Consider the following 17,055-nt stretch of genomic DNA (forward strand, 5'->3'; position numbering starts at 1 on the left):
GAAAGGAGGGAGACAGAAAGCAGGAAACTACAGGCCAGTTAGCTTAACATGTCAGGGAAAATGCTAGAATCTATTATTAAGGAGGTTATAGCAGGGCACTTAGAAAATCTCAATGTAATCAGGCAGAGTCAACATGGCTTTGTGAAAGGGAAATCGTCTTTGACTAATTTATTAGAGTTCTTTGAGGAAGTAACAAGCAATGTGGATAATGGGGATCCTGCAGATGTGGTGTACTTGGATTTCCAGAAGGCTTTTGACAAGGTGCCACATCAAAGGCTACTGCACAAAATAAGAGCTCATGGTGTGGGGGTAACATATTAGCATGGATAAAAGATTGATTAGCTAACAGGAAACAGAGTAGGCATGAATGGGTCATTTTCAGGTTGGCAAGATGTAACAAGTGGAGTGCCACAGGGATCAGTGCTTGGGCCTCAACTATTTACAATCTATATCAATGACTTGGATGAAGGGACTAAATGTATGGTTGCTAAATTTGCTGATGACACAAAGGTAGCTAGGAAAGTAAGTTGTGAAGAGGGCATAAGGAGTGTGCAAAGGAATATAGATAGGTTAAGCGAGTGGGCAAAAATTTGGCAGATGGAGTATTATGTAGGAAAATGTCCACTTGTCCACTTTGGCAGGAGGAATAGAAAAGCAATATATTATTTAAATGGAGAGAGATTGCAGAACTCTGAGGTACAGAGGGATCTGGGTGTCCTAGTACATGAATCATAAAAAGTTAGTATGCAGGTACAGAAGTGATTAGGAAGGCAAATGGAATGTTGTCATTTATTGCAAGGGGAATGGAATATAAAAGTAGAGATGTTTTGCTACAGTTGTTTTGGGCATTGGTGAGACCACACCTGGAATACCGTGTGCAGTTTTGGTCTCTTTATTTAAGAAAGGACATAATTGCTTTGGAGGTGGTTCAGAAAAGGTTCACTCGACTGATTCCTGGGATGAGAGGGTTACCTTATGAGGAAAGATTGGACAAGTTGGACCTGTATACACTGGAATTTAGAAGAATGAGAGGTGATGTTATTGAAACATATAAGATCCTGAGGGGACTGGAAGGATGTTTCCCTGTGTGGGAGAGACTAGAACTAGAGGCCACAGTTTAAAAATAAGGGGTCTCCCATTTAAGACACATGAGGAGAAATTTTTTCTCTGAGGGTCATGAGTCTGTGGAACTCCCTTCCCCAGAGAGTGGTGGAGGCAATGTCAATGAATATTTTTAAGGCTGAGTTAGATAGATTCCTGATTAACAAGGGAGTCAAAGGTTATAGCAGGTAGACGGGAAAGTAGGGTTGAGGTCGCAATCAGATCAGCCACAATCTTATCAAATGGCAGAGCAAGCTCGAGGGGCCGAATGGCCTACTCTTGCTCTTAATTTGTATGTTTGTATGATTTCTTATCTTTTTTTTCCTCCCAGAGTGCTATGACACCAGGAGTGCCCATATTTAGTCCCATGATGCCGTACGGCACTGGCTTGACTCCACAGCCCGTTCAAAGCACCAGTAGCATCTCTCTCTTGGAAGAGCAGCAAAGGCAGCAACAGCAGGCAGCACAGCAGTCAACAACATCTCAATTGTCAACCCAAGTTTCTTCCAGCCAGCCGCCACAACTGTTTAATTCACAGATAATGACCACAACTACTTTACCGGGCATCACACCTCATTACGCCTCACCAATGACTCCCATGACGCCGATAACCCCAGCTACCCCAGCTTCTGAGAGTTCGGGAATTGTACCGCAGCTACAGTAAGTGTACTTCTTAGACATTTGTTTGCTATGGTGTTAGCAGACAGAACATTTTTACACTTGTTGGTCCAGTTGTTAATATTAATCAGTCCCAGACTGAGTATAGCAAAAATTAGTAATGTATACTGGGTAAACATTCCTCTACACTGCCACATGGATGTGCTGTAATCACAGTCGCTAAAGAGTACTCCACTGCACTGGTGTAATCTCACCTATACCAGCAGAGGGTGAAGAGTTTAGTACCACTATGTGCTGAATTTACTGAACTGTGATTACTCTGGCCCTGTTATACCTTGGTTGCATACAGATCAGCCAAAACTGGTTTTGGTTCTTTTTAGCAATGTAAACATCAGAATTTGACACAACACATTTTGGTCTTGTTTCCGCTCTTTATATCAGCCCAATCCGGGCAGTACAGATGCTGATTTGAATTTGTAACAACTATGCGGCTTTTACAGGAGCTGCCTTGGATATAGCTCCTTTGGCCTGGTTATTATTTTTAAAAAAGCTTTTAAAGCAGCATTCTTGCACAGCTTGGTGGTTTGGTTCCTTTTTATTGTATCATTATAGGGAGTCATAGACAAGTTGGGTCTCATTAAAATTGGCTTTTTGGACATCACTTAATGACTAAATATAACAGAGCCAGATTCAGTCCCTTTATGCCATGGAAATTGCAGATCTCTGGCATCCAGTGATCTTTGATTGAAATGGTGACATAAAATACAATAGCGGAAAGTGGCGTACATAAGTTGCGAGTCTCGATTTGAGTGCCGCACTGCCAGGATTCGTTACTTCAGTAGCTTTTTTTAAATGCAGCTAAATCAGAAGTGATGTTGAAATTACTGGTCTACAGTGATCAAACTAGAGAGTACAGGAGATGTAATTGTGGCTCCAAGCTACATTTATTTTTAAAGAAATACTAAAGTATAGATGAATTGTGTAGAAATTATGGATTAATTGCTGTAGTTATAAATGACTCTTCTTGGAATTGGTAACTTTTTTTTCTGATTTTATGAAGATGTAGTGGGAAAGTTTTGTTAGGAAACACTAGAAATCAGTTTTGCTGAACCAGAACAATTCGTTGGTGTGTTCAAAATTATGAAGGGTTTTGATAGAGTAGAAAGGGAGAAACTGTTTCCACTGGCAGGAGCATTGGTAATTAGAGGAAACAGATTTAGGATAATTGGTTAAAAAAAAATCCAGGGGGAAATGAATTTTCACGCAGCGAGTTATGATCTGGAATGCACTGCCTGAAAAGATGGTGGAAGAAGTTTCAATAGTAACTTCAATAGGGAATTGAATATATACTTGAAAAGGAGAAATTTCAGGGCTATGGAGAAAGAGCGGGGGGAGTGGGACTAATTCAAAGAGCTGGTATATAACAATGGGCCGAATGGCCTCCTTCTGTGTTATATGATTCTAAGTACAATAATTTTGTGATTCTGTCCTCAATGGTCCAGTTGTAGCGAGGTTTTCCTTTGCCTTGCTTTCTGTTATATTTATAGCTTTTTGTGTCCAGTTGGGAAAGTCGTCATGGTGAAACGGAGTTTAGAAAACTTATAGACAATTGTTCTGTAGCATTGTTCAGATGCAAAAATCTCTCTCCCTGCAACTATATGTCTGCTTGCGTCTTAGCATCTATTTATATTACTCTTGCTCTTGTGTGCTCTTTCACTCACGTTCTCTTTTTTTTTCTTAATGGTTTTATCTTGATTCAATTTGTCTACAACTTTCTATCACTTTATTTAACCTGCTGGCAAGTCTGGGTTGAAGAGTGATGCCAGGAACCTTCTGAGTGGTCATACAGCTGCAACTGACTCAAAGGAGAGGAACCTGATGATAGATGTCCTTGGGAGAGGGACCGTGATACCCTGGGGGAGGGGGGGGTGGTGAGGGGCACCGTGATGTCCTTTGGGGGGGCACACAATGGAATTCATGCTATCAGCTGACACCTTGTTGGTAGAGTGGGTGGAAACCTGTGCTTAAGTGGGTGAAAGTGATAATCTTGTTCATCTGGATAGCTGTATCAGGTAACATCTTTGCCGGGCCTTCCAGATCACGCCATCATAGAAGTGTAAAGACTCTTCTCAAAAGACGTTTGCCACCTGGAATACCTTAGATGGTAGGAGGTCTGGGGTCACATTTTCCTGTTCCCAGCAACGGATTTGTATCATTGCTTTGCAGGGAATGTGTGGAATCATCAATGAGAGGCCCAAGCTTTGACTTATGGGATCTGTGTACATTCTGTTGCTCTTTATGGGTGATTGGAAGGTGTTTGTCCTGTATTGCCAGAGTGATTTGAACATTTGAAGCTAATGCTCTGCTTCCTTTCTGAGGTTCACCAATTACATGGCATCGTTATTCAGAGCAGCACAGCAATCGGTATGCTTTCCAATTGCGTTGTTCAACATTACTGGGAAAACAGAACTATTGGCTCAGCTCCTTGGCTGTTTTGGGCAAGATGCTGGCCTTGTGACAAAGAATGGCGGATGGCCTCTGGGGTGATTGGGCCACAATAGATGTTGCTGCCACAAGCCTGGAACTGATTCTTTGTGATTGCCAACAGGATAGACTCAACAGCAGATGATGTGGCAAATGATCTCCTTGCATCTGCAGCTCAGAAACCATAGCCAAAGCCTGTTAACCACTTGTCCACTAAGCAGAACCCTGTTGTAACAGCAAAGGCAGTCGGAACTGTTAAGCAAAAGTAAAAGACTATTATAGCACTTCTTGTATACTGTTCAGAACGATCAACGGCTGCTGCAAAAGTGGATTGTGATATAGTGCGTGGTGATAGCAGGATCATTGGGGGGGATGAAGCAGGATCAATGGGTTGTGTTCATCTGTAAAGTTACGTAATAAATTATTTCTCAGTTGACTGAAATCATGATCGAGTCTGATGCTGTCCAGCAAACCCATGAGGATATTCTTGAGACCTGGAGAGAACACTATATTGAGTTGACTTCTGACCCAACAGTAAGGACCTATCCGCATGGGGATTGCAGAAGTTGGTGTGAATTACACAGATCTATGGGATGGGTAGAGTTGGTGGGAAGAGTGGATTCTGCACTGTTGTTTAACTAATACCCATGCCTGCTGCGCTACATTATTGCAAATTCTAAAAACTGCTTTAGATGAGTCTTGGGGGAGGTGTTGCAATGATCTTTGAACAGTGCCTGAAATCACCAACTTTGCTTGAAGCCACCATTCTGCATAGGATTCTGTTTGAGATATGCACACCCTTGGTATTCGAGAGTACAGTTGTGGTTTTTACCCAAAAGAAGGGCGATCCTAATGAGCTTGAAAACTACCAAAGAACCTTTCTGACGTCAGCGGTTCTTGAAGTAGTTCTTCAGATTACCACAGCACATGTATCATGCTCTCGTGAGGAATGTGCAGGGTTCAAGGGGGACCCACTTACAATGCTTTCATTAATTTTCAACCCAGTGCTTCATGGAATTCTCATTCTCAATTTGCATCAGTCTATACTTCTGTAGATGATGCTTATGTTCCAGATGAGAGGTGCTTAGTATTAAATAGCATTAATATTAAAATAGATAATAATGTCATGGATAGATTAGGAAAACTCAAAATTGATAGGACTCCAGGTCTGGATAATATCCATCCAAGGGTAAGTAAAGAGACGGGACAGGTGCTCTGTGAGCCCCTTGCCCGTATCTTTAATAGTTAGATAGAGTCAGTGAGAGTTCTCTTAGACTGAAAGCTAGCTCATGTGGTTCCTATTTTCAAAAAAGGGGACAAATCAGCCAAGAAACTACAGGCCTATCAGTTGACATGCATTATTGGGAAGATGCTAGAAGGGATCGTAAGAAATGCCCTTTATGATCACTGGGAAAGGGAAGGGGCTATTAGAAATTCATAATATGGCTTCTGAAAAAATAGGTTGTGCCTAACACATTTGATAGTTTTTTGAGGAAGTCACTAGGGTAGTGGATGAGGGTAACCTGGTAGACATTGTCTACCTGGACTTTCAGAAAGCCTTTGATAAGCTACCTCACACTAGGTTACTTTACAAGATAGAATCTTGTGGTATCAGTAGAAATTTGAAAAGCTGGATTAGGAATTGGCTCCAGTTCTGCTGCCAAAATGTTGTAGTTAACGGATGTGGTTCAGCCTGGAGACATGTTACCAGTGGTGTCCCACAGGGATAGGACCTAGGCCCACTACTCTTCACGGTCTTTGTTAATGACCTGTACAGTGGTGTTGGGCATATGGTAAGTAAGTTTACAGATGACACCCAAATCTGTGCAAGGGTTAAGATGGTAGAGGAGTGCAATCAAATCCAAAAATATGTGGATGTGCTAGGGGAGTGGGCCACACATGGGCAAATGGTGTTCAATTTAGAAAAATGTAGTGTCATCCATGTTGGTAGGGGCCAACACAGAATGCACATCATTTGCAGGGAGCAATACTGAAAGAGGTTTAGAGAAAAAGATCTTGGTATTATTGTGAACAGGTCACTAAAGGTTCATGACCAATATAGAGAAACTAGCTAAAGCTAATAAGGTATTGGGTTGTATTAATGCAACCAAATTTGTAGGGAGAGATGGGGTTGGTTAAAAACTGATTCCCAATTTCTGTTGAAGGGGTGAAGCCCAAAATTCTCCCTGTTCGTCCTCGATCAGGTCTTGCGATGCCCATGCATTGTATTTGTGACTCCATCACAGAATTGTTTGCTGTACGTACTGAGCATGACACGTGGTGTAGATGACAATGCAACATGCATGCATCTCAGGACCAGACTTTCAGTGCCAAATTCAATGGAAAATTGCCTTTAGGTGAGTTCAGAATTTATGTGCTGTAAATATATATTGAAATACATTTAATACAATTATGGGATGCATCCTAGGTTACTGAGGGAAGTAAGGGTAGAAATTGCGGTGGCTCTGGCCACAAGCTTCCAATCCTTCTTAGATATGGGGACTAGAGGATTGCAAATGTTACACCCCTGTTCAAAAAAGGGGAGAGGGATAAACCTGTCAATTATAGGCCAATCAGCCTAACAGTGGTGGGGAAACTTTTAGAGACAATAATCCGGGGCAAAAATTAATTGGCACTAAGAAAAGTATGGGCTAATAAATGAAAGTCAGCACGGATTTGTTAAAGGAAAATCGTGTCTGACCAACTTGATTGAGTTCTTTGATGAAGTAACAGAGAAGGTTGATGAGGGTAGTGTGGTTAATATACTTGGACTTGCATGGACTTTCAAAAGACATGTGATGAAGTACCACATAATAGACTTGTAAGCAAAATGAAAGCCCATGGAATTAAAGGGACATTGGTGGCGTGGATACAAAATTGGCTAATGGACAGAAAGCAGAGAGTAGTGGTGAATGGTTGTTCAGACTGGAGGGAATTATACAGTGGTGTTCCCCAGGGGTCAGTATTAGGATCACTGCTCCTTTTTGATATATTAATGACCTGGACTTGGGTAAACAGGGTATAATTTCAAAGTTTGCAGATGACACAAAACTTGGAAATGTGGTAAGCAATGTGGAGGATAGTAACAGACTTCAGGAAGACATAGACTGGTGAAATGGGCAGACACATGGCAGATGAAATTTAACGCTGAGAAGTGTGAAGTGATACATTTTGGTAAGAATGAGAGGCAATATAATGTAATGGTACAATTTTAAAGGGGCTGCAAGAATGGAGATCTAAGGGTTTATGTACACAAATCTTTGAAGGTGGCAGGACACGTTGAGAAGGCTGTTAAAGCACATGGGATCTTGGGCTTTATTAATAGAGGCATAGAGTACAAAAGCAGAGAAGTTATGCTAAATCTTTATAAAACACTGGTTAGGCCTCATTTGGAGTATTGTGTTCAATTCTGGGCACCACACTTTAGGAAGGATGTCAAGGCCTTAGGGTAGCCATGATGTGGAGATGCCGGTGATGGACTGGGGTTGACAATTGTAAACAATTTTACAACACCAAGTTATAGTCCAGCAATTTTATTTTAAATTCACAAGCTTTCGGAGGCTTCCTCCTTCCTCAGGTGAACGTTCCAACAAACGTTCACCTGAGGAAGGAGGAAGCCTCCGAAAGCTTGTGAATTTAAAATAAAATTGCTGGACTATAACTTGGTGTTGTAAAATTGTTTACAAAAGGCCTTAGGGTGCAGAAGAGATTTACTAGAATGGGACCAGTTTTGTGGAGAGACTGGAGAAGTTGGGGTTGTTCTCCTTAGAGCAGAGACGGTTAAGCGGAGATTTGATAGAGATGTTCAAAATCATGAACCGTTTTAATAGAGTAAATAAGGAGAAACTGTTTCCAGTGGCAGAAGGGTTGGTAACCAGAGGGCACAGATTTAAGGTGATTGGCATAAGAACCAGAGGCAACATGAGGAAGCATTTTTTTTTACGCAGCAAGTTATGATTTGGAATGCACTGCCTGAAAGTGTGGTGGAAGCAGATTCAATAATAACTTTCAAAAGGGAATTGGATAAATGGGGAAAGAGCAGGGGAGTGGGACTAATTGAGTGGCTCTTTCAAGGAGCCGTCACAGGTATGATGGGCTGAAGGGCGGCCTCCTGTGCTGTATCCTACTATGAATAGGTTGAAATTTTATAGTTGTATAACTTGGCATGCTTTGCACTATTATACTCCAAGCCAAATAGATGTTTACACAGTATTTTGGCTACATTTACCATGATCATTTTCAGGTTGATCCGATTTGGCTTCAGTCAGACTCAAATTCTGTTCTTTTCCACAATGGTGTGTACATTAAAGGTGTCTTCCATTATAAAAATGAAGAAATGATTGCCACTTAGCTTTGGCTCTTTTTTCAGTCTGTTGCTCATTTTCCTGAGTTTTAACAAAGCGATATTTTAAAAACCATTGTTCCTCTCAATTTATTCTGGTTTCAGGGGGGTATCCGATTCTCTTCTCTTTCTCTCCCCCCCCCCCCCCCCCCCCCTCCCTTTCCAGGTTAAGATCAGAAAAACAGATGGGGGGGGGGGGGGGGAAAACAGGATTTTAAATTAGTGATACAAAGTGACTTTTTAATCTTTTAGCTACGGCGTAGGCAGGCAAAATTCCAGAAGTGGAAGAAGGCGGTCTCTGCAAAACACTGGTTGTTGGTAAAAGGCTTGGCACAGGCTTGAAGGGAATGCAGAGATTGTGCAACACCAGGCTCGGCTTGTGCAAGGAGCCAGAGAGACACTCAACAGTATAGTCTTAATTCTTCGAGTAGTGATGATGTCACAAGCTTCCGCCCTGTTCGTGTCTCCTTAACTTGTGGTATTTGTACCAATTTTTATTGCCCCATCATTGGCAGTCGTGCCTTCAGCTGTCTAGGCCCTAAGCTCTGGAATTCCCTCCGCCCCTCTATCTCTCCTCCTTTGTCGCTCCTTAAAACCTACCTTTTTGACCAAGCTTTTGGTCACCTGTCCTAATGTGTCCTTATGTGGCTCAGTGTCAAATGTTGTTTGATAACGCTGCTGTGAAGTGCCTTGGGACATTTTACTACATTAAATGCACTACATAAATGCAAGTTGTTAATTCTTCACTGCATAGAACACTTCAACTTCTGGTGTGGCTGAAAAGATCTGGGGAGTAACCCACAGAATGTGTTATTAATTTGATATAGCATGAAGGATGTAAAGTGATATATTCTTGCTTAAATCATACTAAGTTAATGACAGTAACAACTTTAATCATGTAACATAGAATGACCTATGGTATGAGGAGGCCTTGAGTCTGCAAGGATTAATAGTTTCAGTAACATTTTGATGATTTTCTCATTAAAAAAATGTATTTTGTCGTAAATTTTATATTCATGTGTGCAACCATTTCAATTATAAAAGTTCATATGTTGAAGAACATATGAATCATCCCCTTTTTCTGCTCCAGCCCTTGATTGACTGTGTTAATTGCATCTTTTGCTTATAGATGGTATCAAGAAAATACTAATTAAATCCCCCAAGTTTTATTGACTGTCACTACATTATTTTTATCCAATGTAACACCATTGAGAAGTTGATGGGAGATTTGCTTATGTATTGTAATGGATCCTAACTCACACCAAGTCCTGTTCACCCATCAAACTGGTGCTCACTGACCTACATTGGCACCCGGTCTGGCAAAGCCTCGATATTAAAATTCTCATATTTGTGTTCGTATCCCACCATGGCCTCGCTCCTCCCTATCTCTGTAACCTCCCCCAGCCCTAGAACCCTCCGAGATCTCTGATCTCCTTCAATTCTGGCCTCTTGCGCATCCCCGATTTTCTTTGCTCCACCATTGGCGGCCGTGCCTTCAGCTACCTAGGCCCTAAGCTCTGGAATTCCCTCCCTAAACCCCTCTACCCCTCTCTCCACTTTTAAGTCTCTCCTTAAAACTTACCTCTTTGACCAAGCTTTTGGTCACCTGCCCTAATAGCTCTTTATATGGATCAGTGTCAAATTTTGTCTGCTAACGCTCCTATGCTATGAAGTGCCGTGGGATGTTTTTATTATGTTAAAGATGCTATATAAATGCAAGTTGCTGGATAACTGAGGAATTGTTACTTTTGGTGAGTGGTAGAGTGCCATAGCATTAAATGGCCAATTCCATGATTTCATACTCGAAGAGTCAGGACTACAGTGTCTGACTCCAACCAGCCTCCCTTCCGCTGATTTCCTCATTAGGAGTGTGGGATTAAAGAATTAGCCCTTAATTCCATTTAGTACTAGTTTGGCCTCGCAACTTTGATCATGTATAGAAGAACATTGAATTTTGAATATTAAATCTGACTGTTCTTGCAGTGAAAAATATTAACATTTTCAAATGACTGCAATGTTTTTAATAAATTGCAAAGATTCCTATAAAGCAAAAAATTAAATACCTACTCTTTGCATCTAGAAATATAGTATCCACAGTCAATCTGGGTTGCAAACTGGACTTGAAGACAATTGCTCTTCGAGCAAGAAATGCTGAATATAATCCAAAGGTGGGTGTTCATGTCTTACCATATTTTTAAAAAATTGTCTTTTTGTTGAACAGAATACTACTTTTGATGTAATGAGTGCTATGATAACTTTGGTCACCGTATGGTTGCATGTGGATTAGTGAAATTCCTTCTATGGCTTTGATTAAAATATTGAAGTAAAGAAATCTCTTTATGGCGACACATCCATTTTCTGTCTAAACTTTTCTTTGTGGTGTGATATGTGTAACTTTTAATGTTAACATGCTCTCAGTATTTACAGGGGGTCCCTGGGGAGTGTTAGGTCAGCCTGGGGGAGGAGGGTGGGAGGGCGGGGAAGGGAGAAAGAAAGAATGGGACCGGGGGAGATGTTGAGGTGTTTTGACATGATTTTTCCCTTCCTCTGGTGGTCAAAAGTGCCACCCTTGAATGTTTCTCTTTTTTTCGCCCCCCTCTTTCAATGCAAGGAAAGTACCAAAGTCCATGTTTACATGACGACACCCAGTACAGAAACTATATTGTCAGCTTGAGAACATTAAACTCAATTCTTGAAGATGAAAGTGGAGGGCTTGATATCTGCGGAAAGTAGAATTCCGACAAAGAAAATCTTGCACTTATATAGCATCTCGACCCTCACTATATTAAAAGAATAATTTGTACATGTCAAGGTGAGGGGCGTTGGTGAATGGAACCATTTCCATTTCAGGCACCCAGTGTTGGCATCAAACACTCAAGTCAAGTATAATACAACCAAATGCAAAGTAAAGCTTCCTGCTCTGCCTGAGCAATGTGCCTCGGCCCCCAATCTCATAAGAACACCCCCTACTGCACCTGTGCTGTCAGACGCTAGATCTGCCTCCCTCGATGCTGCCAGATTCTGGGATAACCAGGCCATACAGGAAAGTTCAAGCGCTTACAGCAGTCTAACCCAGTACTTATCTCTGTTGCAGCGTTTTGCTGCTGTCATCATGAGAATCCGGGAACCTCGTACAACTGCACTTATTTTCAGCTCTGGGAAAATGGTGTGTACTGGCGCAAAGAGGTATGGACTTCGATTTTAATCTTGAGTTCTGATAACTTAATACTGTTCTTAACTGGCTTTAAAGTTCACACCTGTTGATACCATGCAAAAATAATCCCCTAGTGGATGCTTTTGGCTTCTTTTTAATCTCCTTTTCTCCCATTCCCTCACCAGATGGCAGCATCTGTCCAGGAACACTAATTTTAAGACTTCAGTAACTAAGTGTAAGCTAGTTAACTATCAGGCTCACAGTGTATGTTCCTCTTCCATTTTTTTTTCCTTTTCTTCAGAAAGCAAAGACTCCTGCCTAATTTAGTAAGAACCAGCAACCCTCTGGTGCTGTATGTAAGTGATCATTGCTCATGTTGTCTAACCTCACACAAGTATTGCCTGGCTGTTGGCCTTGATGGAAAGAGAAGATCTTTTGTCCCAGATGACTGATTTCTTATAGGCATTGATTACATGGTGATCGTTTTATATTGAGAACAAGATCGATTTGGCTGTTTCAAAATGACAGTTGGTGACAGCAAGTTAGTTCAACTTTGCCAATTTCTAAACTATTGAAAGGATTCCTTAATGTGAATTTTTTGTTTAGTTTATATTAACTTTCTATGACATAAGAACATAAGAAATAGGAGCAGGAGTAGGCCAATCGGCCCCTTGAGCCTGCTCCGCCATTCAGTAAGATCATGCCTGATCTGATCCTAACCTCAAATCTAAATTCATGTCCAATTTCCTGCCCGCTCCCCGTAACCCCTAATTCCCTTTACTTCTAGGAAACTGTCTATTTCTGTTTTAAATTTATTTAATGATGTAGCTTCCACAGCTTCCTGGGGCAGCAAATTCCACAGACCTATTACCCTCTGAGTGAAGAAGTTTCTCCTCATCTCAGTTTTGAAAGAGCAGCCCCTTATTCTAAGATTATGCCCCCTAGTTCTGGTTTCACCCATCCTTGGGAACATCCTTACCGCATCCACCCGATCAAGCCCCTTCACAATCTTATATGTTTCAATATGATCGCCTCTCATTCTTCTGAACTCCAATGAGTAGAGTCCCAATCTACTCAACCTCTCCTCATATGTCCGCCCCCTCATCCCCGGGATTAACCGAGTGAACCTTCTTTGTGCTGCCTCGAGAGCAAGTATGTCTTTTGAGTATGGACACCAAAACTGTATGCAGTATTCCAGTTGCGGTCTCATCAATACCTTATATAACTGCAGCAATACCTCCCTGTTTTTATATTCTATCCCCCTAGCAATAAAAGCCAACATTCCGTTGGCCTTCTTGATCACCTGCTGTACCTGCATACTAACTTTTTGATTTTCTTGCACTAGGACCCCCAGATCCCTTTGTACTGCAGTACTTTCCAGTTTCTCGCCATTAAGATAATAACTTGCTCTCTGATTTTTCCTGCCAAAGTGCATAACCTCACATTTTCCAATATTGTATTGCATCTGCCAAATCTCCGCCCACTCACCCAGCATGTCTATACCCCCCTGTAGGTTTTTTATGTCCTCCTCTCTCTCCACTTTCCCTCCCATCTTTGTATCATCTGCAAACTTTGATATGTTACACTCGGTCCCCTCCTCCAAATCGTTAATATAGATTGTAAAGAGTTGGGAACCCAGCACCGACCCCTGTGGAACACTACTGGCCACTGGTTGCCAGTCCGGGAATGAACCATTTATCCCAACTCTCTGCTGCCTGTTAGATAACCAATCCTCCACCCATGCCAGAATATTACCCCCAATCCAGTGATTCTTTATCTTGAGCAATAATCTTTTATATGACATATAAAGAAAGGGACTGTAGAATTTGGTATAAATACACTTGTGAATACAAAAGCACAGTGTGCGATTGTGTAGAATCACAGATATGTCAGCACAGTAAAAGGCCATTCGGCCCATCATGCTCTTTGCTGGTAGTCTTCTATGTTTTTCTTCATATTTAATTCTAATTTAAATGTCACAGTTGACTTGTCTTTGACTTGCTCGAATACATTTCCTATTCTGATAGCCTTTTGAATGAAAAATTGCCCCATTATGCTTCTATTTATGCCCCATGTTAACAATTCATATTGAGATGTAATTATTTAACCTTGTATAATTTCCATTTTTTGTGTTGCAAACATAAGTGTCACAACCTCTCATCAGTGTCAGTGGATTGTATTAACATTTTGAATTTGGTAAATATAATAAAAACCTGGACATTGCCCACTATGACACTGGCATCCTTTAAAAGTGGATGTGCTCCAAGGGAACATGGATCTAGTGTATCCAGTCCACTGTTTAGTTGCTGGCCTCCAAGTGAGCTGGAAGGTTTAGATTAAAATCCTATATCTTTTGAAGCTTGAGGAAAGTTTTAAGAGAACTTGCTGTGCGCAGATTATTAAGTAGTATGCCTGCATTTGGAAACTGCGGATGACCTCAGAAGTACTCGTCACCAGAGTTTGGCTGGAATGTTTTGGTTACACAGGTTACAGAAGTTGGAATTTAATCATCATTAAAAGTCGTAGTTTCTTTTTCCAGCTTAGAATTGCCAAAATAGTGCATTTGATAAATGATTGTTGCTACCAGCTTTTCAGGTCATTATTTCTGATTATTTGAGAAAATAAAAAAAGATAAACCTAAAATGAGGAACTATGATGTGCATTATAACAGTATGTCATTTAATATTAGTGATAAAAACAGAAAATGCTGGAAGTACTCAGCGTGACAGTCAGGCAGCATCTGTGGAGAGAGAAACGGTTAACGTGTCAGATCGATGAACTGTTCTAATGAAAGGTCTTCGACCTGAAACATTAACTGTTTCTCTCTCCACAGATGCTGCCTGACCTGAGTGTTTCCAGCATTTTCTGTTTTTATTTCAGGTCGCCAGCATCCACAACATTTTGCTTTTGACTTGATATCAGTGTTTTGATTAGATGAGGCTGTCTAAACGCCACTTTGTTATGCCTGATTAATGTTTAATCAGTGACGGTAGCTAAGGTCATTTGCTCGATGGTACTAACACTTGCGTCCTGTTGCAGTGAAGAGCAGTCACGATTGGCTGCGAGGAAATACGCCAGAGTTGTACAGAAATTGGGATTCCCGGCTAAATTTCTGGATTTTAAGATTCAGAATATGGTGGGCAGCTGCGATGTGAAGTTTCCCATTCGACTAGAGGGGCTGGTGCTCACACACCAGCAATTCAGCAGGTAATAGAGGGAAAAGGCACCAGGGATTTAATTTATAATCTGAAGACAATATTTAAAACTAACTTTTTGCTGGTTTCTATTGAGGGACAAAACTGCTGTCTGTCTGTCACATGTGAAGATATAGGGGTCATTATTGTAAAAAATTAAGCTGTTGAATCTTGACTCAGTGGGTAGCAGTCTCTCCTCAGAAGGTTGTGGGTTCAAGCCCCACTCCGGAGACTTGAGCACATAATCTAGGCTGACACTTTTTTAATGCAGTACTGAGGGAGTGCTACACTATCAGAGGTGCCGTCTTTGCATTGTATTCATGGGTTAATTTTTTCCTTTCTCATTCTGCCCTCAATTTGATATTTTTTTCATATTTCTTTAGCCAATCCCTTTAGACAAATTAGATATAAAGGGAACACACAGCAGTCAGGAGCAATTGGGAATAAAAGTGGATACTTTCTCCTTTTCCCTCCTTGCATTATCCCTAATGAGCCAGCAATCTTGGATTCATCTGATGTATCCTATTCCTTACTAAACGAGGTCCTGGAATTAAATGTGCATGCTCTAAATCAGCACATAGTGCTCCATTTGAACTGAGAAAGCACATTTAGAACTGTGGACCTTTTCATTCAGCAGGGTGAAGATGCATTAAAGTGTCACTACTTTGCTCATATCTGTCAGAGATGTTAAAATCTTTGAAGTGTTTAACAGACTTGAAATATTTAGATCAGGAATCGTGCATAAAATTTAAAGCTTAGTGCACTGGCTTTGGGCAGATTCCAGCATGGGGACACAATGATTAGACCAGGGGACCTTACACATGCCTGTTTGGTCCCTATTGCTGCTGTTGTGCTTAAGAAATATTTGGGAATAAAATAACATTACTTGGGATGAGGTCTTTGTTTTATCATTAAGACGCAGTAAGTAATAGGTTTATACAGCAGGCTATAGAACACATCTGCCAGGGTATGGTAGCATAATGGATATGTTACTGGACTAGTAATGGAGAGGCCTGGACTAACAATCAAGACAATGTGAGTTCAAATCCCACCATGGCAGTTTGAAACTTGGCTAGTTTTATATAAAAAAGAAACTTTTTAAAAAAGTTTCTCAGAAAAAGTTACCATGAAGCTGTCGGAATGTCGTCAAAACCCAACTGGTTCACTAATGTCCCTTAGGGAAGGAAACCTGCCATCCTATGTGTGATTCCAGCTGCACGCTATGGTGACACTTAACTGCCTAACAAGCCACTCCGTTGTATCAGACTGCTACACTGCGGAGGTTGAAGAAGAGGCCCACCTCCACCTTCTCAGTGCATCAAGGTTGGACAATAAATGCCAGTCTTGCCAGCAACGCCAGTCCTGAGAGAAAATAAATTAAATTCAAAGATTGCATGTTCTGGTTGTCAGGTGGTTAATGAAATAAAATAAATCAAACTAAACGGGAATACATTTCACAAGGGAGTTGAGAGCACTGGGAATTACCAAAACTAAACAAAAATTAAAAGAAATTGATTAATTTTCAAATCCACTACAAGGAGTGCTTTTATCTAATTTAGGACTTTGAGGTAGGGAGACACAGTTATCCCTGTTGATTTAAAATTGTAAAACAGTACAAGTTGTGAGTCACTTTCTGTTGCATGAAACATGAACATGAGAATTATTCCGAAAAGAGAGAGCTTTAATTTACATAGTGCTTTTCATCCTGAAGCTCTTCAGCCAATGCGTTACTTCTTCGAAGGTCAAGAGTTGAGGGTTACCCTGAGGAGAGATTAAGTAGAATGGGCCTATACTCTCTGGAGTTTAGAAGAATGAGAGGTGATCTCATTGAAACATCTAAGATTCTGAGGGGGTTTGACAGGGTAGATGCTGAGAGTCTAGAACTAGGAGGCATAGTCTCAGGATAAGGGGTCGGCCATTTAAGACTGAGATGAGGAGGAATGTCTTCACTCAGGGTTGTGAATCTTTGGAATTCTCTACTCCAGAGGGCTGTGGATGCTGAGTCATTGAGTATATTCACGGCTAAGATAAATAGATTTTTGGACTCTAGAGGAATTAAGTTTCTTAAGTGTCGTCACTGTTTTTATAGGTAAATATGGCAGCCAGTGGAGTATTGTGTCCAGTTGAGGGTGCAGAAGAGATTTACTAGAATGATTCCAGGG

At 41.0% G+C, this 17,055-nt stretch overlaps 1 protein-coding gene across 1 annotated transcript in view; it reads left to right on the forward strand.

Annotated features, from left to right (window-relative positions):
- The window catches only part of tbp (TATA box binding protein), a 35,217-nt gene that overhangs the window by 11,175 nt on the left and 6,987 nt on the right, over nt 1-17,055 (forward strand). Inside the window, exons 3-6 of the mRNA XM_067984090.1 lie at nt 1,433-1,761; nt 10,626-10,713; nt 11,640-11,731; nt 14,739-14,906. Of these exons, the coding sequence (XP_067840191.1) occupies nt 1,433-1,761; nt 10,626-10,713; nt 11,640-11,731; nt 14,739-14,906 (677 nt within the window). The remainder of the gene's footprint in view (nt 1-1,432; nt 1,762-10,625; nt 10,714-11,639; nt 11,732-14,738; nt 14,907-17,055) is intronic.

This window comes from Heptranchias perlo, chromosome 5 (assembly GCF_035084215.1).
Source record: "Heptranchias perlo isolate sHepPer1 chromosome 5, sHepPer1.hap1, whole genome shotgun sequence".
Taxonomy (NCBI): Eukaryota; Metazoa; Chordata; class Chondrichthyes; order Hexanchiformes; family Hexanchidae; genus Heptranchias; species Heptranchias perlo.